We start from the raw sequence: 22,645 nt of genomic DNA on the forward strand, positions 1-22,645 counted from the left end.
AGGGAGTGTCTGAGGCCAGCTTGAAATTCAGGTTTTCCTGACTCCAGGACGGGACTCTGCCCCTTGTGCTCCCCAGCTCCCCACTAGGAGATGATAGGGAAGGGGTCAGAATCCAGAGATTTGGGGGGGGGGCTTGGAAGAGAAGGAGCTCGGGGTCAGAAAGCCCTCACGGGGAGGAGTTTGCGTTGGAAATGATCGTGGGAGAAAAGTAGGGATTCGGGGAGAAGATCCGGCGGCGGGGAGAAGGCCAAGGGCAGGAACTGGAAGCAGAAGGTCAAGTGTGTGGGGTCCTGACCGAACCAAAGAGAACAACGCTAGAAGAAGCCGGAAAGGCTGGCGATAGGCTGGGGGGAGGGGCTTTAATTGGCCCCTTTTAGTGTGTGTCTGTTAAGTGCCTTAGATAGACAGGACAGAGAGAGATGTGGACGGACAGATAGATGATAGTGGATGGATGGATGGACAGTGAGGTAACTGGGGTGGAGTGGTGAGAGCACTGGGCCTGGACTCAGGAAGACCTAAGGTCAAATGCTACCTCAAGTCACTTTCAGCTGTGTGAGCCCAGGCCACTCAATCTCTTATTTGCCTCCGGCTTTCTCCTCCTTGGGATGGGGGGAAGGTCCCGGGACCCCGTGGGCGAGAGGAGTGATGGGGAGCAGCCGGAGAAACCTGCGGTCCCCGTCGGGTAACTTGCGGACCAGGCCTTGAACCCCAGGCACTCCGGCTCTGGCCGATGGGCCAACAAGGGTCCCAGCAAAGTCCGTGGGTCGTCGGTCTGACGCGTCAGAAGTGCTGCTGTTTTGGCCAGAAACCCCGAGCGTCGGCTTCTCCCGGACCGAGTCCTTTTTTTTCTGTTTAGGTAAAAGAGGCCTCCTTTGCCTCGTTTCTTAGCCAGCCTTAATCACCCATTGGGCCTCAGATAAACTGAGAGCTGGGAAAGGCCTTAGGTTAAAAAGGCCAAGGGCTCCCAGGGCATCCGGGATGGGGGGGGGGGGCCCTGGGGGACAGCGGCCCCTCCCGCCTCTCTCCCGCCTCCTCCTTCCTTCTGTGGGAAATGGACGGCATTTATTTGGTTTCCACAGCTATTAAAGTCAAATTGGACAAATGAAACCTAATTACAAAATTGGAACCCATAAAGACATCAAAGAATAATCAAGGGGGGAGGTAATCTTCCCGAAGAACGGAAGAAGCTCCTTGGGCTCAGGGCCCGGAGGCCTGAGATCCGAACAGAATCCTTGGTTCTTTGCCCCCAGCGCTCAAGGTTACCTTCCCCCTTCGAGAATGGAAGCTCCTTGGGGGCAGGGACTGGTCCTGGAACTTCCGGAACATCCGATTAATGGGAATCAGGGGAGGGACTTGGGCCTTTGGGGTTTTAAGGGTTGTCTACTAATCCAGGCAGCCAGTCTTGCAAGAACCCACAGTAAATCTTTCCTGCATTCGTCAGTGAGTCACGGAGTTCTGGGTAAGCTATTTTGTTTCTTACACTTCTTTCCTTCCTTCCTCTTTCTCTCCCTCCCCCCTTCATCCTTCCCTCTCTTCCCCCCCACCCTCCTGGTTGGGTGACTGCTGCCATGACACTGGAGTCGTCATCCCGCTCTCGTGACCTTTGCCCGCTGGACTGAAAAGTGAGCAGGCCACGTGACCTCTCCTGCTCCGGTTCAGTGGGCGAACTCCAGGCCGGCTAAGTTGTCACGTGGGCTGCGCGCGTGCCCATCCTCAAGGTGTGTCTGACACTTGAAAGGGAGCCAGGGGGAGGAGAGGAGACACGGCCTTAGGGGTGTGTGTGTGTGTGTGTGTGAATGTGTGAGTGTGTGATTGTGTGTGTGATTGTGTGTGTGATTGTGTATGAATGTGTGAGTGTGATTGTGTGTGTGTGTGATTGTGTATGAATGTGTGAGTGTGATTGTGTGTGAGTGTGAATGTGTGAGTGTGTGTGTGTGTGATTGTGTATGAATGTGTGTGTGATTGTGTGTGTGTGTGTGATTGTGTATGAATGTGAGTGTGATTGTGTGTGTGAGTGTGAATGTGTGAGTGTGTGTGTGTGTGATTGTGTATGAATGTGTGTGTGTGATTGTGTGTGTGTGCCCACTCCCTCCTGGGTCGGCGGGGGTGACGGCCAGGGCTTGGGGCCCCAAACCAGCCTCCTTTCCCGCGAATCCTCCCACCCAGAAAGGCTGAGCCAGGGGAGCCCCAGGGTGGACTCTGATCTCCCACAGGCTCCTCCTCCAGGAGCCAAGCTGGGGGGTGCCCTTTCCTCAGTGGGCATAGAATTGTGTTACTTGTGCCATCTGGGTTGGGGTGATGGGACTGAGGGCGAGGTCGGGCAGGACTTGACAGGAAGGGGCTCCCAGCCTCCCATAGACAGGGAGGTTTGCCCTCCAGGCAGGGATCCCAACCTATGGAAATGGGACTCATTCTCCATTTTCCCCAAAGAAAATCCCTCTTGAATTCAATGGATTTCATCAGTCATGAAATGGGGACCATTTACAATAAGGACGGCTGACATTTACATGGTGCTTACTACCGCCAACACTTTACAATTAGGATCTCAATGTGGACCACATTGAGATCCCCCAAGGACCCTGCAAGGCCGATGCTATTATTATCCCCATTTTACAGATGAGCAAACTGAGGCAGATGGAGAGGAAGTGGTGAGATTTGAACTCAATCTTCCTAAATCCAGGTCCAGTGAATTCACTGGATCTCTTGCAACAATTTTTTTTTTTAAAGTTCACTTACAATCATTAATGATAATAGACAACTTTATTTTAAATGCTTTCAAGTCTGCATTCGTCCATCCGTCTTGTCCTTAGACTCTTTCCCACCCTAAGAGGTAGGTGTTATTATCATCCCCATTTTACAGATGAGAAAAGTGATGGAGAGACGAATCACTTTGCCCGATTTCTAAGGCAGGAATGGGTTTCTGACTCCAGGCTTAGCTCTCTAGTCGTGATTCAGCCTCCCAAGTCACGTGTCAGGGCCGCAACCCTCCACACCCACAGTCCCCCAGCTGCGCCCAGAAGGGGGCAGGGGCCACATTCTCTCCCCTTTTTTTTGGGGGGGTCGTTACAATCGGCCGCCATTCCGGTTTCTATGCTCCGTTCCCATTGTCCTCGACGACTTCCCTCCGAATCAGTTCATCGAAGTCTTCCGAGGCTTCTCTGCAATAAGTGCGTTTGCGGCTTCCTCCTGTGACTCGCTACTCGTCGTTCCCTACGCGTTCCCTCGAGCCCGGGCGTTCTCCTCCGCGTCAGGCCTGTGCGGGCTCAATACTATGCTACTTATCGATCTCTCTGGGATCAATCGATCGATAAATCGATCAGCGACTAGACATTACTAAGCGCCTGCTTTGTGTGAGGTGCTAAGGGGGGGAGGGGGTACAAAACGAAGCGAAACAAAGCCTTAGGCCCGAATCTCCGGGCAGGGACCACTTGTCCCGCTTCTGCGCACGAAATCCCAGCTCGTTTGGACCCTTCGCAGCTCCTCCAACAACGTACCCTGCTTTTTACTGAAGATAGAACAAGTCAAGGAGTTAAAGCTAATTGGCGGAGGCTGGGAGGGGGATGGGAGGGGTGGGGGAGGGGAGATACAGCCAGTCCAGTCGAGGTCCTAGGGCTGGAGATGCCCCCTCCCCCAGGGCTGGATGGCCAGGCCGGGAAAGTCTAGCGTTTTATCCCAAGGGCAATAGGAGGGGACTGTGGAGCCGGGAAGGTCGCTGGGCATGGCCAGGGATCCACTGCAAGCGTGCAAAGAGCTCCTAGGGATGCCCACTGTCAGACGCTGCTGGTCTGCACAGAATTGAAGCGGTCCCCACCACGAGGCACCAATGACCTCTCGGAAAAAGGTCACGGAAATAAACAGGTGATGAGCCACTCCTCCGGGAAGCCCTCCAGGACTTCTAGTCCTGGCTCCCGATCCTGTCCCGGCCTCGCTGGTGGGTTCTGAGCTCAATCTCCCGTCCCGCCTCAGTTTTGCACGTCCGGATAATGGTCCCAGGAAAAGGGGGATACACCGTCTTAGGATGTTCCAGCCGGCTCTAGACGTTCTAGAAGCCTCAGGGTCTCTGCGGCTCGCGGGGACGGCCGGGGCCGGTCTAGCCAATCGGGTCCTCCTGACTCTCGATGGTTCGCAGCCGAGGCCCCGCCTCCTTCCCCCCGGGGAATGTGCGGCCTCCCGGGTCAGCTGTGCGCATGCGCACGGGAGGTCGGTGTGCGAGGCCGGCGCACTGAGCAAAGGGCAGGGAAGGAAGAGGGAGAAGAGGGGCGGGCGGGCGTTTTACGACAGTTGCCGGCGACCGTTGCCTGGGTTGTGGCGGTGGAGGGGTAGGCGCGCTTTGCGGCATGGCGATGGCGGAGGGCGAGCGGCCTGGCTGTGCGCCTCCCCCCCGGGACGAGCCGCCGGCAGACGGCACCTTGAAGCGGGCTGAGGAGCTCAAGACGCAGGCTAACGAGTACTTTAAAGGTGCCCCCCGGGGCTGGAGGGAGGGCGGCGGCGCCGGACGGGCGGGCGGTGCCATGGCAACGGGCGGGCGGGGGGAGGAGGGAGGCTGGAGGGCGCTGCCAGATAGGGAGCCATGGGGGAGACATGGGACACCGGCGCTATCAGATAGGGAACCGTGGGGAGATTACAGGGGAGGCGCTCCACAGAGGGTGCCCCGAGAATGCTGCCACCTGGGGAGACAGGTGGAGATCTTGTCCAGATAGGGAGTCATGGGGAAAGGGGGAGAAGGTTGTCACATACTGAGCCATCTGAAGACATGAGGAGACTGCTGCCAGATAGTGAGCTATAGGGAAATGCGGAAGGGTGCCACATACTGAGCCATATGAAGATTGCTGCCAGATAGTGAGCCATGGGAAAATGTGGAGGTTGCCACATGGTGAGCCATATGAAGACTGCTGCTAGATAGTGAACCATGGGGAAATGTGGAGATTGCCAGATAGTGAGCCTTATTGATTGCTGCCAGAAAGCGAGCCAAGGGAAAATGTTGTTACATGGTAAGCGGTAGGGAGACTGCTCTAGATAGTGAGCCATGGCGGGAGGAAGGGGGGAGTGTGAAGGTTGCCACATAGTGAGCCATGTGAAGACATGAGGAAACTGCTGCCAGATAGTGAGCTACCGGGAAATGTGGAGAGTTGCCAGATAATGAACCATATCAAGATTGCTAATAGATAGAGAACCATAGGGAAATGTAGAGGTTGCCACATGGTGAGCCGGTCTGCTGCCGGATAGTGAGCTAAAAGGGGAAATGGGAAAATTGGCACAAAATGAGCCAAATTGACTGTTGCCATAAAGTGAGCCATAAGGAAACGTGAAGGTTGCCACATAGTGAACCATTAAAAGACACGAGGAGACTGCTGCCAGATAGTGAGCCACATAGCCATATTGACTGCTTCCAGAAATCGAGCCATAGGGAAATGTGCCACATGGTGAGCCAGTCTGCTGCCAGATAGTGAGCTGGGGGGGGGGGGAATGGGAAGATTGCCACATAGTGTGCCCTATTGATGGCTGCCAGAAAGCGAGCCATAGGGAAATGTGAAGGTTGCCACATACTGAGCCATATGAAGACATGGGCTTGCCAGATAATGAGCCATGGGGAAAGGTGGGAGTGGTGGGAGCAATGTAGCAGGTTGCCACATAGTGAACCATGGGTGGATATGAGGAGCCAGCTAGGGAGCTGGGGGGGAGATGGCTTAATAGGGAGCCAGGGGAAGGTCAGAGGGGAAAGGCCTCAAGCTCGGGAGCTATGGGGAGGGAGGGGGCCGTAAGGAGATAGAGGGAGAGTGCTGGGGAACTGGGAGGATGGGGGTCTCGGGGAGCTCGTGTGCTGTTCCAGAGGGAGCCGGCAGGGAGTGAGGAGGGGCGCCCGATGGTGACGAGCCTGACCGGCCCCGAGCCCCGGACTAGGAGAAGGCACCTAGGAAAAAGTGGCCCCGCAAGGCCGAGGCGGGACTTGAACTCGGGCCTTTCCCCCTTCACCTGGGCTGGGCTGCGGGCTGCGGCCTGTCCCGGGCTCTCCTTGCTGCCCTCCTGGGGCTTGGAGGGAGAGGGGGCTCCGACGCCCGGGTTTTCACATTTTCTGTTTCCGGAGAAAGCGGAGGGGACACCTGGAGCTTCGAAGTCAGACAGGTGGCGGCCGAAGGGCCTGCCAGAGAGGGAGCCACAAGGGGAGGGGGCGTGTCCGCAGTGACATCATCCTCCGGGCAGCAGGGAGGAGACCAGGGCCCCTTTTACAGGTGGGGAAACTGAGGCCGAGGGAGAGGGGCTTGCCCACACAAATCCGGGCTGAGCTGGGGCAAACCCCTGGGCCTGCTGCTTTTTTTCAGGACTTTCTGTAATATAACAATGCAAATGGGGGAGGGAGGGGATGCCCTTCTTTTACCCTCAACCCCTGTCAAACCCCAACAGGAAATAGCTGAATCTGAAAAGGAGGGGGAGGCCACAGGAAATTGAGACAGGTGGGAAGGAGGCGCTGCCCTGTGCCTTTTGGGGGTGCCCTCTGTACCCCCGCCTTCTGAGCACATCCTTGTCAGGCAGCCCCCCGGTCCATCTCCCCTTCCTTCACAGCCTCCATGCAGCGGGACCAGGAAGTGACCTCTCCTCTTGACCTTCCCCTGCCGGTGACCCCCAGACTAGCCGCTCCCTTTCTGCCCCGTCCCTGGGGAAATCCTTCCTTCTTGGGTGTCACCTCCGGAAGCCCTGAGATAGCGCCCGGCCCACGCCCGGCCTCCGCCCCCTCAGATTGCCCGAGTGGTGCCCAGATTTCCTTCGGGCCTCTCTTCTCTGCTTAGTGGTCTTGGGCTGGAGAGAAGGTCCCTTGGGCCCCCTTTCTCCAGCCCCTGCCTGCTGCAGAGGCCCGGGCGGGGGAGGCCGGGGGCCCGGGCAGAGGCACAGGGAGGTTTAAGGCGGGCCAGAAGGCTGACAACGTTCTCAGTGGGCCCGGGAGGCCACAGCTCTGTGGTGCTCCTGGGAGGAGGGCGAGGCTCCGAGGCCCGGTGCCCGGCCCGGATGGAGCCCCTGCGGGGGGTGGGCTCCCCTCCAGCCTGGCGGTGAGGAAGGGCCGGGCCCTGACCGGGGCTGCCCGCGCTGAGGCCTCTGGCCCCTGCTCCCCCCGGGAGGAGCCTTCTGTCCAGTTTCGGGGCCACTGAAACCCCCGGCTCTTCTCTGGCTGTGCCTCCCCCAGCTCGCATTCTCTCACAGAGACTCACAGTCACACACGCCCTCTGCCCCCTGCTGCCCTGGAGGAGCTTGTGCCCTCTGCGGGAGAGGAGGGGGCGGGGCCCTTGGTGGCCAAAGGCGGCCGGGCCATGGGTGCCCCTCCCCCGCCCCCCCAGCTTGCCCGTAAGCCTGAAGCCCAGAGACGGGCCCTGGGTCCGGGGCCCTGGTGCCCCCGAGGTTTCTGGGTGACTTTGGCCATAAGGGTGAGCAGTGCTTCCACCTGCCGGTCCCCGGGCACAGAGCTCAGGCACTGCCAGAGTCCCCCAGAGGCCTGGCTGGGGACCCTCGGGCCCATCCCGGAGGCCTGGGGGGGAGGGGCTGGGGACCCTCGGGCCCGTCCCGGAGGCCTGGGGGGGAGGGGCTGGGGGGCCTCGGGCCCGACCTGGAGGCCTGGGAGGGGAGAGGCTGGGGGGCCTCGGGCCCGTCCCGGAGGCCTGGGGGGGAGGGCCTGGGGACCCTCGGGCCCGACCTGGAGGCCTGGGAGGGGAGAGGCTGGGGGGCCTCGGGCCCGTCCCGGAGGCCTGGGGGGGAGGGGCTGGGGACCCTCGCCCTGAGTCACCCATGGGAGCCCGGCCCTTCTAACCCGCCCGTCTCCCACCCATCCAGGCAAGGACTACGAGAACGCCATCAAGTTCTACAGCCAGGCCATCGAGCTGAACCCCAACAACGCCATCTACTATGGCAACCGCAGCCTGGCCTACCTCCGGACAGAGTGCTACGGCTACGCCCTGGCAGACGCCACCCGCGCCGTGGAGCTGGACAAGAAGTACATCAAGGGCTACTACCGCCGGGCCACCAGCAACATGGCCCTGGGCAAGTTCAAGGCCGCGCTGCGGGACTACGAGACGGTGAGCCGCCGCCCCTCCCCCCGGGGGTCCCCGGCAGGGGGCGTGCGCCAGGCAGGGGCCCCGCAGAAGGTCCCCCAAGGGACCCATCTCTGACCCGCCGAGGACACAGCTCCAGGCGGGGGTTGTTGCTCTGCCACAGTCAGAACCAGGAGTCCAGAAACTCGGGGGAGACGGGCGGGCAGAGCGGGGCACGTGCTCCTGGGGACGCGGGTCTTGTTGCCGTCTTATTCCTGTATCACAGGCCTTTCTGGATGTGGTCCCACCTCATTGTGCCCCCCCAAAAACCCCTAATAGAGTGGGGGTGGAGCAGGAGAGGGCGCCCTGTCCCGTCCCCCTGGGGACCCCGCCCCCTTCCACCCCGCAGGGAGCCCGAGGGGCTGTGTGCAGAGCTCCCCGGGGCCTTGCCTGCATCCTCACACTCGCTAAAGTTCTGGGGTCTTGGCGCCTCAGCGCGCGCTCCGAACATCGGGTGTGTGTGGGGGGACCTTTTGTCACGGGGGGCTCTCAGACCCACGGATGTCCCCGTGCAAACCCCCCCCCCCCGATGTTCCAGGCCCTGGGGGGGCAGCTTCCCTGCGGGCTTCGGTGGGCTCTGGGGGGGGCGTGCCCCGTGCACACAGCCGGGAGCCGGCCGCTTGGGGCGTCTGTCCCCTTATAGGGCCCCCTCCCCCAGCAGCCTTGGGCCGGGTGTGCCGCGGGCCTCGGACAGTGTTTCTCTCCGTGCGGGCCTCCTGGCTTTTGTGAGCGGGTGTAGACGGGAGGTCACGGGTGTGGGGTCCTGGGCTGGAAGGCTGCGCCGTTTCCCCCCGGCCCCCTGGCCTTGCTGCGTGTGCTGGGTCCGTGGGGGGCAGGGGCGCCTGAGGGGGCAGATCCCAGAGGCAGCTGGGGCTCACTCGGGGCCCCCGTGCCCGTGGCGGCCAGACCTTGCTATGGGCGCGGTGAGAGGACGCTAGGCAGGAGTGGGGGCCGCGGCGTCTCCCAGACAAACCGCTGCTCTTCGGCCCCGGGAGGAGGCGTGTCGGCCTCTAAGGATTTGGACTTTTGGACCCTCGGGGTGGGAGCCTCTAGTTTATGAGCTGGGAGGATTCGAACCTGGTGTGTGCTGGGAAAAAGCCAGGCCCAGGGAAGGAAATGGGGCATGTTGGGGAGCTGGGGGGAGGGGCTGGGGCCTGGGAAGTTGGGGGTCGAGGGGGGCTGGGTGGGGGACTCCCGCACCCACTGGCGAAGGCCCATTTCTCCTGGCTCCTCACACCCTTGTAGGCCCCCCACAAACGTCTGTGTCAGTGGGGAGCCTGGCCCTGCCCACCCCCAGCCTGGGTCTCCCAGAGGACTTAGGCCACCGCTCGCTGAGGCCCCTTCCTGCTCCAGGAGTCTCTTCTCCCCCTGCCGGCCCCGAGCCCGGGTGGAGCGGGAGAAACGGCGCTGCTGCGCGGCCCCGGGAGGCCCCGGGCTTTCTGGAGGGCGGGTGGGGAGCAAGGGGCTCTGGGGTGTCCTTCGGGGCCCTTCCTGCACTGCCCCCGGCGCGCACAGCCCCGTTTCTGAAACCTCCTGGGCAGGCGCGGGGCTTCGGGACCTTTCCCTGTGCTGTCAGCTCAGAGGTCCTGCCGGCTCTGGGCCCGAAGCAGGCAAATGACTGTTTCCAGCTCCCTGTACCCGGGACCTGAGGAGTTTATTTCCAGCCTCGGTTTCCCTTCGTCTCACTCCCGATGGGAGTGCGCCCCGGGGCCTCGGCCTTTCTCCAGACCCGGGTGGGAGCCCCAGCTCCCTCCTCGAACAGGTCCCGTCCCCTCTGGGCTGGCCGAAGGCCGCCGTGCCCGGCTCCCAGGCCCCGGAAACCTCCAGTGTTTGGCAGCAGAGGCGCCCCCTGGCCCGGCCTGGGCGGGAACCACGGGGCATCTGCCACCCGAGGCCCAGAGCTGAGGCCTTTGTGGGGCTGGCCCCGAGCTGCCTTCCCGGGGGCTGCTTTAAGCACAGGAGCTAGGCCTTCCTGGCCACTCGGGCCCTCCCGGCTCCCGCCGGAACCAGGGACCCAGAACCGGACTGGGCCGACGTGCCCTTTGGCCTGTGGCAGCTCCCTGGGCTTTCTGGGCGCAGACGGCGCGCTGCCCCTGGTGGCCGTTGTGGGCCCTCCGGCCGTCCTCCCCAGGGACCTCCCTGCCTCCTCCTCCTGCAGGAGCGCCCGGATTCCCCCGGCCGGGCGCCCTCTCCCTTTGTCCCTGCGCCGTCTCCTTCCTCATCTTCAGGGTCAGGCAGCCCGGCCCGCAAGGACCCATGGCCGCTGCAGTCAGCCGGGCCGGAGTGCGGGCGTGAGGAAGCTCCCGAGGGTCAGGCGGGTCAGTGGGCATGGTTAGGAGCCCAGGCCAGGGGGCAGGCGGGGCTGGCCCAGAGAGCGTCCGGCCCCTCCCTCCTGACCCGCCTTCCTCTCTGTAAGTGGCCTGGGAGATCCTCCCCGAGGCCGGGGCTCCCCAGGGGCCCAGCCCCTGCTTTCTGCTCCCTGACGCGCTCCCATCTCCTGTGCAGGTAGTGAAGGTGAAGCCCAATGACAAGGACGCCAAGATGAAGTACCAGGAGTGCAACAAGATCGTGAGGCAGAAGGCGTTTGAGCGCGCCATCGCCGGGGACGAGCACAAGCGCTCGGTCGTGGACTCCCTGGACATCGAGAGCATGAGTGAGTCGCGCGCTGCCCCCGGGGCGGGGGGCTCGGCTTGGCAGCTGGGAGCCTCCCCTCGGGTGCTCCGTCTGCTCCCAGGGGCTCCTCCCCTCCCCTCTCGCCTTCCCAGGGACAGCCAGGCCTGGGCCTGCCCATGTGGTGTCCCCGAGACAGGGCAGCCAGGGGAGCTCGGGTGGAGGGGCCGCCCGTCCTTCTCCCTGTGGGCCCCCACCCCGCTCCCTCGCCCTCTGCCCCCGCTCCTAGGTGGCCCGGGGTGCCACGGGCGAGAGCCCGGCTCTTGGGCCCCATCCCTGGCTCTGCACTGAACCCTTGCTGCGGCCTCAGGTGGCCCTCCCCGCTGGCGCTCCGGGGGGTCCCTGACAGAGCCCCCGGCCCACGAGGGGGATTTTTCTCCCGGGATCCCCGCGTTCCGCCTCTGTTCTCACTTTGTTGGTGTCTCCCTCCTGGTTCTGGGGGGAGAAGCAGGACCTCTTAGCATCTGGTTCTGTGTCGGGGCGTTGGCGATCCTGGGGCGGGCGGACCCTGTATCTTGGGATGGAGCGGCTGAGCCCGGGGGTGGCGGGGGGCAGGGCCCTCCTTCTGCAGCCGCCCCCCGGACCCTCTGCGGGGGGCCGCGCTCAGCCTCCTCTCGCAGCCCTGGTCCCCTCGCCCCCGGACTCCTCCATCTCCGGCCCTCTCTTCTCCTTCTTCCTTCCTTCCTGCCCTCACTTTCTCCATCCTTCCTCTGTCTCCAGGAGAAGGTCCCGGAGTCTCCTCTTGTTTGAACTTTGTTTCCTTTTACCTTGTGGTCGGGGTTGGGGCCTGACCGAGCCGGTCCGCTCCGCATTGTTAAGACATCCTCTGCTTTCTCACATCCGCTTCCCAGGGTCTAGCAGAACAACATCCTCTTCCCTGCCAAAAAAAGAACATCGGGCCGGCCCCGCTCCCTCCAGGTCTCTCGCCAGGGACCGCTGGGTAGCAGCACCCTGTGCGCTCTTCTTCCAGAACCGCTGGGTCTCAGAGATGGAGGGGTCCGGGCCCCCCAGGCATTCCCGAGCAGGCTCCTCCCCTCCTGCGGCAGGAAGCTCACCAAGAACCTGGGCTCCTTTTCTTCCCCTCCTGGCGCTGCTCCTAGTTCTGGCCTCTTGGGGCTGGTCCGTCCCCGGGCCGTCGTGCCCGGCCCGCTCCCTGCTGCCTGGGTACCCCCTGGGCCGGGGCCGGGCTCTGCGGTAGGCGGCCTTGTCCAAGACCGGCCCGCTCCGGCATGGAGCTGCGCGGGGCCCGGGATGATGCACTTGGAGAAGGAAGGGCCTCCACGCTCCCGAAGTGAGGAGGGAGGTGATCCGTATGGGGTGGGGGAGCGACGCCCCCAGACCCCAAATCCTTGTACAGGCAAAGGGACTGAATCCCAGGGATGGAAAGGACTGCGGGGCTGAGAGGCAGGACTCCGGCCTGGGCTAACCTGGCGCCCTGTAAACGCCGAGGAGACTTGGGGTGTCTGGGAGCTCCGCAGTGCTTCTGCTAAACTCCCTCCCAGGCTTCAGGAGGCACGTCTTAATTTCATGGTGCAGGGAGCCGGGGAAACACTAAAAACCCAAAGAGAGTCACGCGTCCGTGTTCTACTCTTAAGGAAGTTGAACCCAGCGGGCCAGTGAAAATGAACCTGATCTCAGAGACAAAGAAGCAGGCTGGGGGTGAGAGAGGCAGGGTGCAGCTCAAGCTCCTGCCTCGGGGGCACCAGTTAGTACCTCCTACATGCTGATGGGGATTCCGGGACTACAGCATTGAGCTCCCGCATCCTGCTGTTGGAAAAATGGAAACAGAGAAAAAGGTGTTGCCTAAGGTCAGGTCGGTGTTCGAGCCGGCGCTGAAATGCCCAGTCCGGGACCTGTTTTGCCACAGTCCCTCTGCCTTTATCCCACTTTTGACTTCTGTCCTTCCGGGCTGCAGAGCCTCAGGTATCTTAGCCTTTCCCTGAAAATCTCACAGGCAGGGACCAAGAAACCCAGGAGTTAAAATCAGCACTTGTTACTGGTGTACTTTGTGACCTTACGTTAGTTTCTTTCTCTCTCCGAACCTTACTTTCCCCACCTGCAGATTTAGGGGACTGGACCAGGTGATCCGTTAGCTCTTGCAGCTCCAGGAGTCCATGGGCCCATCATTCTAGCTTAAGAAAGACTGGTATTGCTTTTCCCACAGCTTTTTTAAAAAGGTGCTCTTTCCCCCCACTTCTGTGCCTTCCCAGGGGCTCTCCCAACCCTCCTGTCCCTCTAACCACAGGCTCTTCATTTAAGAACAGAGAGAAGATAGAATAAATCAACAAATTCTTTGCTCATATATCTCAAAATCTGAGTTACTTAAAAGAGTTCAGTGGTTCTCTGTTCTCTAGATGATTTTTTAAAAATTTGTCAAATTTTTTTTTTTGTCATTTAAAAAAAAAAATTTATTTAATAATTACTTTATATCAACAGAATCCATGCCAGGGTAATTTTTTTACAACATTATCCCTTGCACTCACTTCTGTTCCGATTTTTCCCCTCCCTCCCTCCACCCCCTCCCCTAGATGGCAAGCAGTCCTTTACATGTTGGATATATTGCAGTATATCCTAGATACAATATATGTTTGCAGAACCGAACAGTTTTCTTGTTGCACAGGGAGAATCGGATTCAGAAGGTAGAAATAACCCGGGAAGAAAAACAAAAATGCAGATAGTTCACATTCGTTTCCCAGTGTTCTTTCTTTGGGTGTAGCTGCTTTTGTCCATCATTTATCAATTGAAACTCAGTTAGGTCTCTTTGTCAAAGAAATCTACTTCCATCAGAATACATCCTCAAACAGTATTGTTGTTGAGGGATATAATGATCTCCTGGTTCTGCTCATTTCACTTAGCATCAGTTCATGTAAGTCTCGCCAGTCCTCTCTGTATTCATCCTGCTGGACATTCCTTACAGAACAATAATATTCCATAACATTCATATACCACAATTTACCCAGCCATTCTCCAATTGGTGGGCATCCATTCAGTTTCCAGTTTCTAGCCAATACAAACAAGTCTACCACAAACATTCTGGCATATACAGGTCCCTTTCCCTTCTTTAGTATCACTTTGGGGTATAAGCCCAATAGAAACACTGCTGGATCAAAGGGTATGCACAGTTTTATAATTTTTTGGGCATAATTCCAGATTGCTCTCCAGAATGGTTGGATTCGTTCACAACTCCACCAACAATGCATCAGTGTCCCAGTTTTCCCGCCTCCCCTCCAACATTCATCATTATTTTTTCCTGTCATCTTAGCCAATCTGACAGGTGTGTAGTGGTATCTCAGAGTTGTCTTAATTTGCATTTCTCTGATCAATAATGATTTGGAACACTCTTTCATGTGAGTGGTAATAGTTTCAATTTCATCATCTGAAAATTGTCTGTTCATATCCTTTGACCATTTATCAATTGGAGAATGGCTTGATTTCTTATAAATTTGAGTCAGTTCTCTATATATTTTGGAAATGAGGCCGTTATCAGAACCTTTAACTGTGAAGATGTTTTCCCAGTTTGTTGCTTCCCTTCTAATCTTGTTTGCATTAGTTCTGTTTGTACAAAGGCTTTTTAATTTGATATAATCAAAATTTCCTATTTTGTGATCAGTAATGGTCTCTAGTTCATCTTTGGTCACAAATTTCTTTCTCCTCCACAAGTCTGAGAGATAAACTATCCTATGTTCCTCTAATTTATTTATAATCTCGTTCTTTATGCCTAGGTCATGGACCCATTTTGATCTTATCTTGGTATATGGTGTTACGTGGAATCCATGCCTAATTTCTGCCATACTAATTTCCAGTTATCCCAGCAGTTTTTATCAAATTTGTCAAATCTTGATGAAGTAAGGAGGCAAGGTCTAGTTGAGTCCTTCTTGGCAGCAGCCTCCCTCATGGCAGCTAGGATGTTGAGGAGCTCTTCTCTCTTCCCCTTGGCCAGGGTGTGAATTCCCACCCTTTTTTTTGGGGGGGTGAACTTAGGGACTCACTTATCCTTGGAGACTTTTACCAGTTCCACGGCCTACCTTTCATAAGGAGCAAAGCCACACACGTCCCGGATCTTATCTCTCACAGACTTGGTGTGTTTGGTCAACACCCACAGCAATGGCAGCGTCATGGCTTCGGACCGTTCTTGGTGGTTCTTGGTGACTTTGTGGCCCTTGTTGAGGTCTGCCATGGTGCTATTGTAGCCCCAATAGCAGCCACAGCAGAAGGCGATGTATTTTTTTGTTCTTTTGCCTGTGACATAATCTTTTTCTTTTCTTTCTTTTTTTTTCACTCTATAAACAAGAAAGATTTGGTTTGCCTACATAGGTTTTTTTTTTTTTTTAATTATATAACTGTATTTACTTGTGTTCCTGTTGTTTGGGATGTTTGCAGATCAAGTAATCTTTCTTTTGTGCGTTTTTTGTTTTTGGAGGAATATCTCAAGTACCTCTCTTGTTGAAAGCTTATCTTGCATTGATCAATCAGTATATAGGATCTATTATTTTGGCTTACAACTTGAGCGCCTTTTTCTTTTTGGAATATACTGTTTCCTTGTGTTCACTGATTTCCCATGAACATCAAATAATCTTTCCTTCATATTTAGAGAGCTCTCTTTTTGGCGGCTTGGCAGAATTTTTTGTTGTTTTTGTAACTTGAAATTCAGTCAACATATATATCCCTAGAATTTGAAGCATGTTTGTTTTCTCCTCTGATGCCCATCTGTGGATTCTGTGTATTGTTGTCTGTACTCAGAATTTGGGACAGTTTTCTTTCTTTCTTTCTTTTTTAAATAACTTTTTATTGACAGAACCCATGCCAGGATAATTTTTTACAGCATTATTCCTTGCATTCACTTCTGTTCCGATTTTTCCCTTCCCTCCCTCCACCCCCTCCCCCAGATGGCAAGCAGTCCTTTACATGTTAAATAGGTTGCAGTATATCCTAGATACAATATATGTGTGCAGAACCGAACAGTTCTCTTGTTGCACAGGGAGAATTGGATTCAGAAGGTAGAAATAACCCGGTTTACATTCATTTCCCAGTGTTCTTTCTTTGGGTGTAGCTGCTTCTGTCCATCCTTGATCAATTGAAACTGAATTAACTCTCTTTATCGAAGAGATCCATTTCCATCAGAATACATCCTCAAACAGTATCATTGTTGAGGGATATAATGATCTCCTGGTTCTGCTCATTTCACTCAGCTTCAGTTCGTATAAGTCTCTCCAGTCCTCTCTGTATTCATCCTGCTGGTCATTCCTTACAGAACAATAATATTCCATAACATTCATATACGACAATTTACCCAGCCATTCTCCAATTGATGGGCATCCACTCAGTTTCCAGTTTCTAGCCACTACAAACAGGGCGGCCACAAACATTTTGGCACATGGGACAGTTTTCTTATGCCCTTGGCTGTTGTTTAGGCTTTTTGATTTGATGTTCTCTTTTGGAAGATCTGTGATCTGGAAGTTTTCTTTACATAGCCTCACTTCTATGGAATTCATGTGCTCTGTGAATGTAACCTCTCCTTTTTGCTTTTCTTCTGCCGAATTGTTTTCTATTTCAGTATTTTTGTGTTGAGGTTTTATTCTCTCAGAGCCTCTGTTGTGCTTTGGAGGAGTTTTTTGTCAGTTATTCATTTTTTCTTACTCAGCTATTTATGTTTTTAAATTCATTATGTTTGATTTCTGAGCTTCAAACTTTTATCTCTATTTTGAATTATTCTGGAGTTGCTTCCTCCTGTTTTAGGATCTCGAGAGTACAGAGTTTTCCTTTTCTTTGGTTCATTTTCTTTAATGGTACAATATTTATTCATTATGCTTTAGATTTTCTTTAGGTTTTTAATACTTTTCCCTTTTTTTATAAAATAAATTTTAAAAAATTATTTTATTTTTAAAAAAAACCTAAGAAAAATAGAAAACGATTACAAAACTAAATAAAACAAAATGAAAGAAGATTGTCTTGTGCTTGACAGAACATCAGGGAGGGTCCATATAACAGCAAATGACCAGCTTAAGAAAGTATTGAATTGTGTTCAGAAGTATCCATCTTTACTTCCTCATAGATTGTTCTTTGGTTCTTACTGTGCACCTTCTGCATTCTTTTTTGCCCTTCCACCCCTTACCACCCCCCAGCAGGCTAGAGTTAAGAATCCCTCTGTTTTTAGCATCTTCCCTGGCAGCTCAGTTGCTCCGGGGAGGGCACCTGTCCCCGAGCGGGCTTCTGGGCTCTGGGACTGGTTTCTCCTTCCTTCTTTGGCTTCCTCCCCTTCCATCGCTGGGCTGTGGGACGGAGTGCGTGGGGCCCGTGGGCTGCTGGCCCTTGTGAGCCCAAGCTTGGCTCCCTACGCCCCCGGTCTTCCTGTGGGGAGCCCCTGTCTCCCCGGGCTGGCTTCGGGCCTCCCTGCCTTTCGTGTGGCGGCCTGTTCGGCCCTTGGGGAGCCGCCCTTTGGGGCTGGGGCCGAGCTGGTTGTGGGGGTCCCCAGGCTCGCCAGGCACAGCTGTCACTGGCCAGAACGCGGGTCGTCAGCTCGGTGCAGGGACCCCGGGGCCCTCGAGCCTCCCCCGGCTTTCTGCCACGTTGCAGACCCTGCCTCGGGCGGCCTCTGGGAGAGCTCCGATGGTTGGGACGTCATTCGGCATTAACCTTCCTTAGCCGCTGTCCCTGCTGCTCCTCGTGCCCGCCCTGCCTGGCCTGGCACACGCTGCGGGCATCCGCCAGCCCCTCCCACCCCCCCGGCCCCTTACGACAGCCGGGGTGTCGCGCTGTCTCCCACCCAGCAGCAGAGAGAAGGGCCCGGAGCCGGGAGGGAGGCCCCGCCGCGGGGGGGGGGGGGGGTCCGTGGAGGGCGCGCTGTCCCCCAGCGGGCTTCTGGGCTCTGGGGTCGCCCCTGCTTTCTTTGCAGTCCTGTGAATTGGGTCTTTTGTCTTCTCGCCTGGTGCCGTGGGACGGGCCCTTGCATTGCCGGCCCAGGTCCTTCCGTTTCAGGAGGGGCTTTGGGAAAGCTCAATGGCGAGCGCTGAGTGGCCCCGGGCCCTCCCCCCGCAGCCTCCTTCAGACCCTTCGAGGGACCCCTGGCACCTGGTGCAGCCCAAGCCCTTTGCACGGCCTCGGGGGCCCAGCGCGCTCCTGGGCTCGGCCTCCGGGGCCTCCGGTCTGGCCTGGCCCTGCCCGGGCTGATGGCCGACGCCTGCCTTTGCCGGGGCTCTGGGGTCCGGACCCTCCTCCTCTGAGGGCCCCCCCCCTCTGGGCGCTGACCCCTCCCCCTCTGCCCCCAGCCATCGAGGACGAGTACAGCGGCCCCAAGCTAGAGAACGGCAAAGTGACCCTGCCCTTCATGCAGGAGCTCATGCAGTGGTACCGGGAGCAGAAGAAGCTGCACAGGAAGTGCGCCTACCAGGTGAGCCCGCCCGGCCCGGCCCTGCGAGGGGGGGGGTCACGGGGGGGAGAGGCGGGGCAGGAAGTGAGGCCTTGGGGCTCCCGTTCTGGGCCACAGCCAGGCGGGGGGTGCTCATCGCTCCTTCCCCCCCCCCCCTCAGATTTTGGTGCAGGTGAAGGAGATCCTGTCCAAGCTGACCACGCTGGTGGAGACCACGCTCAAAGAGGTGCCTCTGTGTTTGGGGGCGGGAGCACCCGGGGGCGGGGCGGGGGAGGAGCCTTGGGGGCGGGGCTGCGCTGGGGCCGGCCGGCAGACACTTACCCGGCTTGGGTTTTGTCTCCCCTTTGCTGTCTGTCTCTTCAACCCCCTCCCCCCATTCTGACTGCCCCTCACCACATCTCTCTGTCCCCCTTTTGGGCCGTCTCGGCCTCTCGCCCGTCCCAACCCTGCGTCTCTCCTGCCTCTCCCCCCTGTCTCTCTCCTGTCTCCCCCTCTGGTCTCTGCCTCCGTCTGTCTCTGTGTCTCCCTCTTCCCTGACCTCTTTTCTTTCAGACAGAGAAGATTACAGTCTGTGGGGACACCCACGGCCAGTTCTATGACCTGCTTAACATATTTGAGCTCAACGGTCTGCCCTCAGAGACCAACCCCTATGTATCCTTTCTGGGCCCGAGCCGGGCTGCTCCGTCCCCGTGGGCACCGTCCCCCCCAGACCCTCCCCGCAGTCGGGCGATGGCCCCCGGCACGGCCTCCCCCCCCTCCCCCCCCCGGCCCCCGGCACAGCGCTCCCCCCGGCTCCCCCCCCCGGCCCCCTGCACGGCCCCCCCCCCCCCCCCCCCCCCTCCCCCCCCCGGCCCCCTGCACGGCCTCCCCCCCCTCCCCTGGCCCCCTGCACGGCGCTTCCCCCCCCCCCCCCCCCCCCCGCCCCCTGCACGGCGCTCCCCCCCCCCCCGGCCCCCTGGATGGGTCCCCTGCAACTTAGCGGTGTCCGGCCTGGTGCGTGGGGCCGCCGGCCCTGGGACCCCCATGGGAGCCTGATGGGGACGGGGGGGCGGGGGGCGCCGGGCTCCCGCCCCTGCACGTTTTCCTGAGCCTCCCCGGCACAGATATTTAATGGAGACTTTGTGGACCGAGGCTCCTTCTCGGTAGAAGTGATCCTCACCCTCTTTGGCTTCAAGCTGCTGTACCCCGACCACTTTCACCTGCTGCGAGGTAAGCCGGAGCTGGGCGCGGGCAGAGAGGTGGGCGCCCGTGGAGGGCAGGGGCCAGAGCCGCCCGGCCCCTCCCCCAGCCCCGGCGGCGCCCAGAGCCCCGGGTTCCTCGAGAACGTCGCCGGGCCCTGCTCCCCCCGGGGAGGCGGGGCGCTCGTCCGAGCTCCCCGGGCGCGTCGGCTCCCTCCCCCGGCCCGGGCTCTGTACGGAGGGCCCGGGCGGCCCCCGCTCCGGCTCCGGCGTCGGCGCTCTCCAGGCCTTGGTAGTCAGATTCTCCGGTGACGCCCTAGTGGGGGTCCCGCCGAGGGCCGACGCCCCGACCCGTGCCCAGCCTTAACCTGCAGGCCTGTGAGCCAGGGTCTTCCCTCCATCCCTAAAATCCCCCAGGGAACCACGAGACAGACAACATGAACCAAATCTACGGCTTTGAGGGGGAGGTGAAGGCCAAATACACAGCCCAGATGTTTGAGCTTTTCAGCGAGGTATTTGAGTGGCTGCCCCTGGCCCAGTGTATCAACGGCAAGGTGCTGGTAAGCCTTTGTGGGGCAGGGGCAAGGGGCAGCCCTGGGGGAGCGGGGGAGGGAGGGGGGTGCCCTCACCACGCCTCCTGCCTCCCCAGATCATGCACGGGGGGCTCTTCAGCGAGGACGGGGTCACCCTGGACGACATCCGGAAGATCGAGCGGAATCGGCAGCCCCCCGACTCCGGTGAGCTCCGCGGGCCCCGGGCACATCCCTGCCGTGGAGGGGGCTTGGGGCAGGGGGCGCCCGGGCCCGAGCCCACTAACTGCCCCTCTCTCTTCCCCGTCCACTCGCAGGCCCCATGTGCGATTTGCTCTGGTCCGATCCACAGCCCCAGGTCAGTGAGCGCTCGCCTCGCGCAGGGTCCCCGGGGGGCGGGGGGGGCCGGGGCCGGGGGCCGGATCTGAGGCTTCTCTCCTCCAGAACGGGCGCTCGGTCAGCAAGCGAGGCGTGAGCTGCCAGTTTGGACCGGACGTCACCAAGGCCTTCCTGGAGGAGAATCGGCTGGACTACATCATCCGCAGCCACGAGGTGAAGCCTGAGGGCTACGAGGTGGCCCACGACGGCAAATGCGTCACTGTGTTCTCCGCCCCCAACTACTGGTGAGGAAGCCGGGGCCCCCACCCCCACCCCGACCCCTCTGGGGCTGCCCCCGGGCCCTGCTGCCCCCACCCCCGCCGGGCCACCCCCTGGGCTCCCCTGGCCCTGCCCGCCTGACGGGCTGTTCCTTCCCGCAGCGACCAGATGGGCAATAAGGCCTCCTACATCCACCTCCGAGGCTCCGACCTGCGGCCCCAGTTCCACCAGTTCACAGCAGTGGTGAGTCCCGGGTGCCCTGAGCTCGTAGCTCTGGGTGAAGGCTGGGCAGGGGCCCGAGAGGGGTCAGGGGCCGGGGAGCAAAGGTCGGGGAGCACGGGCCGGGGGTCAGGTAAAGCGTGGGCAGGAGCCCGGAGGAGCCGGCCCGACAGGACTTCTGGTCTCCTGCAGCCTCATCCCAACGTCAAGCCCATGGCCTACGCCAACACATTGCTGCAGCTGGGGATGATGTGAGGGGGACGCAGGGGCCTGGGCGGAGGCTCCCCTGGAGCCGGGCGCCGGCCCAGCCCTCGCTCCCAGCAGGAGGCTGGCCTGGCCCAGAAGTTGGAGACCCGAGGAGTTCCACCTGCTTTTACTTTGTAAACTTTGTATTTATTCCCCCACTTTGGTTCAAGGGGTCTGCATCCCCAGGACGATGGGCATTTGTGGGCTGGGGCTTCTGGGGGCTTGCTGCCCCAGGGCATTCTGGGAGGAGGCGGCGAGAGCTGGGGGAGGGAGAAGGGCAGGGCCAGGGGAGCCGCTCCCACCCCCTTCGTTTGCATGGCTCTGCCCCCTTTCCACCCATCACTGAAGCAATAGGCCCCATGGAGGGGCTGGGGGTCAGGGGTCCTCTCTGCTCAATCCACCAAGGGCTCTTGGTCTACTGGAGCCCCCCAGGCAGGGGCCGAGAGCCAGGCCCGCCCAGAGCCCTCCCCGCCCCACCCAAGCTATTTTACTGTCTGTAATTAAATATGTTAAAATAAAGTCATTATTGTAAACCAGCCTGGCTGGGGAAGAATCAGACCTTCCTGTCCGCTTCTTTCCCGCGGGCCGCTGGGGGGCTGGGAGTGACCCCCGAGGTCGGGAGCCCCAGAGGGGGAGGGGCTGGAGAGCAGATCCCCGCCCTCAGGAGGAGCCCAGGCCCCTCCCACTGCGGCAGGGGTTATGAGGGGGCCCCAGGCCCGGGCCTGCTGCCCCTCCCCATCAATCCCTGGGGATCCGCCCTGTCTGGGCCCCCACAAGGGGGCGCTCCGGCCTCCTCCTGGGCCTTGATGGCTGCTGCCCCCACCCACTCTCCCCCAGCCAACAACAGGTCGGGGGACGGCCCCTGCCCTATGTGAGGGCCGCCGGCCCTCCCAGCCCAGGCTGGGTCAGAGCAGCCGTTGGGGCCAGAAGCTGAGAGGAGGAGTCTCACAGGGCTCCGAGGGGATGGAGGAGACCCGGTCCCCTAGTCCAGGGGGTGATTTCTGGGTTCCATGGGACTGATCTAATCTCACAGATAGTGGTTCCCTAGTGACACCATTGGCTTATGCTCCAGGCCGGGGCCTCCCTCAGGTTCGTGAGAGGCAGAGAAGGCAAAGGAAGGGGGCGGCTGGGAGCTCAGGCTCTGGGAGCCAAGGGGGGATTCAGGCCTCCTTCGGTCAGGTTCCCGGGGCCGGGGGGCTCCGAGTCAGAGCTAGGGACCACGGGCTCCGGGGGGCCAGGGGGTTCCGAGTCAGAGTTAGGGACCACGGGCTCCCAGGGGGCTCCGAGTCAGAGCTAGGGACCACGGGCTCCCGGGGGGCTCTGAGTCAGAGCTAGGGACCACGGGCTCCCGGGGGCTCCGAGTCAGAGCTAGGGACCACGGGCTCCCGGGGGCTCCGAGTCAGAGTTAGGGACCACGGGCTCCCGGGGGCTCCGAGTCAGAGTTAGGGACCACGGGCTCCCGGGGGCTCCGAGTCAGAGTTAGGGACCACGGTCAGAGTTAGGGACCACGGGCTCCCGGGGGCTCCGAGTCAGAGCTAGGGACCACGGTCAGAGTTAGGGACCACGGGCTCCCGGGGGCTCCGAGTCAGAGCTAGGGACCACGGTCAGAGTTAGGGACCACGGGCTCCCGGGGGCTCCGAGTCAGAGTTAGGGACCACGGTCAGAGTTAGGGACCACGGGCTCCCGGGGCCGGGGGGCTCCGACTCAGAGCTAGGGACCACGGGCTCCCGGGGGCTCCGAGTCAGAGTTAGGGACCACGGTCAG

General features: G+C 59.5%; 1 protein-coding gene across 1 annotated transcript; it reads left to right on the plus strand.

Annotated features, from left to right (window-relative positions):
• The first annotated feature begins 4,301 nt into the window (after positions 1 to 4,301).
• On the plus strand, positions 4,302 to 21,439 carry PPP5C (protein phosphatase 5 catalytic subunit). The gene is made up of 13 exons (XM_051989334.1): positions 4,302 to 4,458; positions 7,819 to 8,060; positions 10,581 to 10,728; positions 18,011 to 18,132; positions 18,272 to 18,337; positions 18,664 to 18,762; positions 19,215 to 19,320; positions 19,707 to 19,849; positions 19,939 to 20,026; positions 20,137 to 20,177; positions 20,264 to 20,442; positions 20,578 to 20,659; positions 20,828 to 21,439. The coding sequence occupies exons 1-13, from the start codon at positions 4,338 to 4,340 to the stop codon at positions 20,888 to 20,890; spliced, it is 1,500 nt and encodes a 499-aa protein (XP_051845294.1). The 5' UTR covers positions 4,302 to 4,337; the 3' UTR covers positions 20,891 to 21,439.
• The last annotated feature ends 1,206 nt before the right edge of the window (positions 21,440 to 22,645 follow it).

The sequence above is a fragment of the Antechinus flavipes genome, chromosome 3, assembly GCF_016432865.1.
Source record: "Antechinus flavipes isolate AdamAnt ecotype Samford, QLD, Australia chromosome 3, AdamAnt_v2, whole genome shotgun sequence".
Lineage (NCBI taxonomy): Eukaryota > Metazoa > Chordata > Mammalia > Dasyuromorphia > Dasyuridae > Antechinus > Antechinus flavipes.

Bases quoted from the DNA above. Each gene is read 5' to 3' on its own strand.
- PPP5C (XM_051989334.1), top strand. From the start codon at position 4,338: ATGGCGATGGCGGAGGGCGAGCGGCCTGGCTGTGCGCCTCCCCCCCGG. The intron at 20,443-20,577 runs GTGAGGAAGCCG...TCCTTCCCGCAG, and splicing joins TTCTCCGCCCCCAACTACTG to CGACCAGATGGGCAATAAGG. The intron at 20,660-20,827 runs GTGAGTCCCGGG...GGTCTCCTGCAG, and splicing joins TCCACCAGTTCACAGCAGTG to CCTCATCCCAACGTCAAGCC.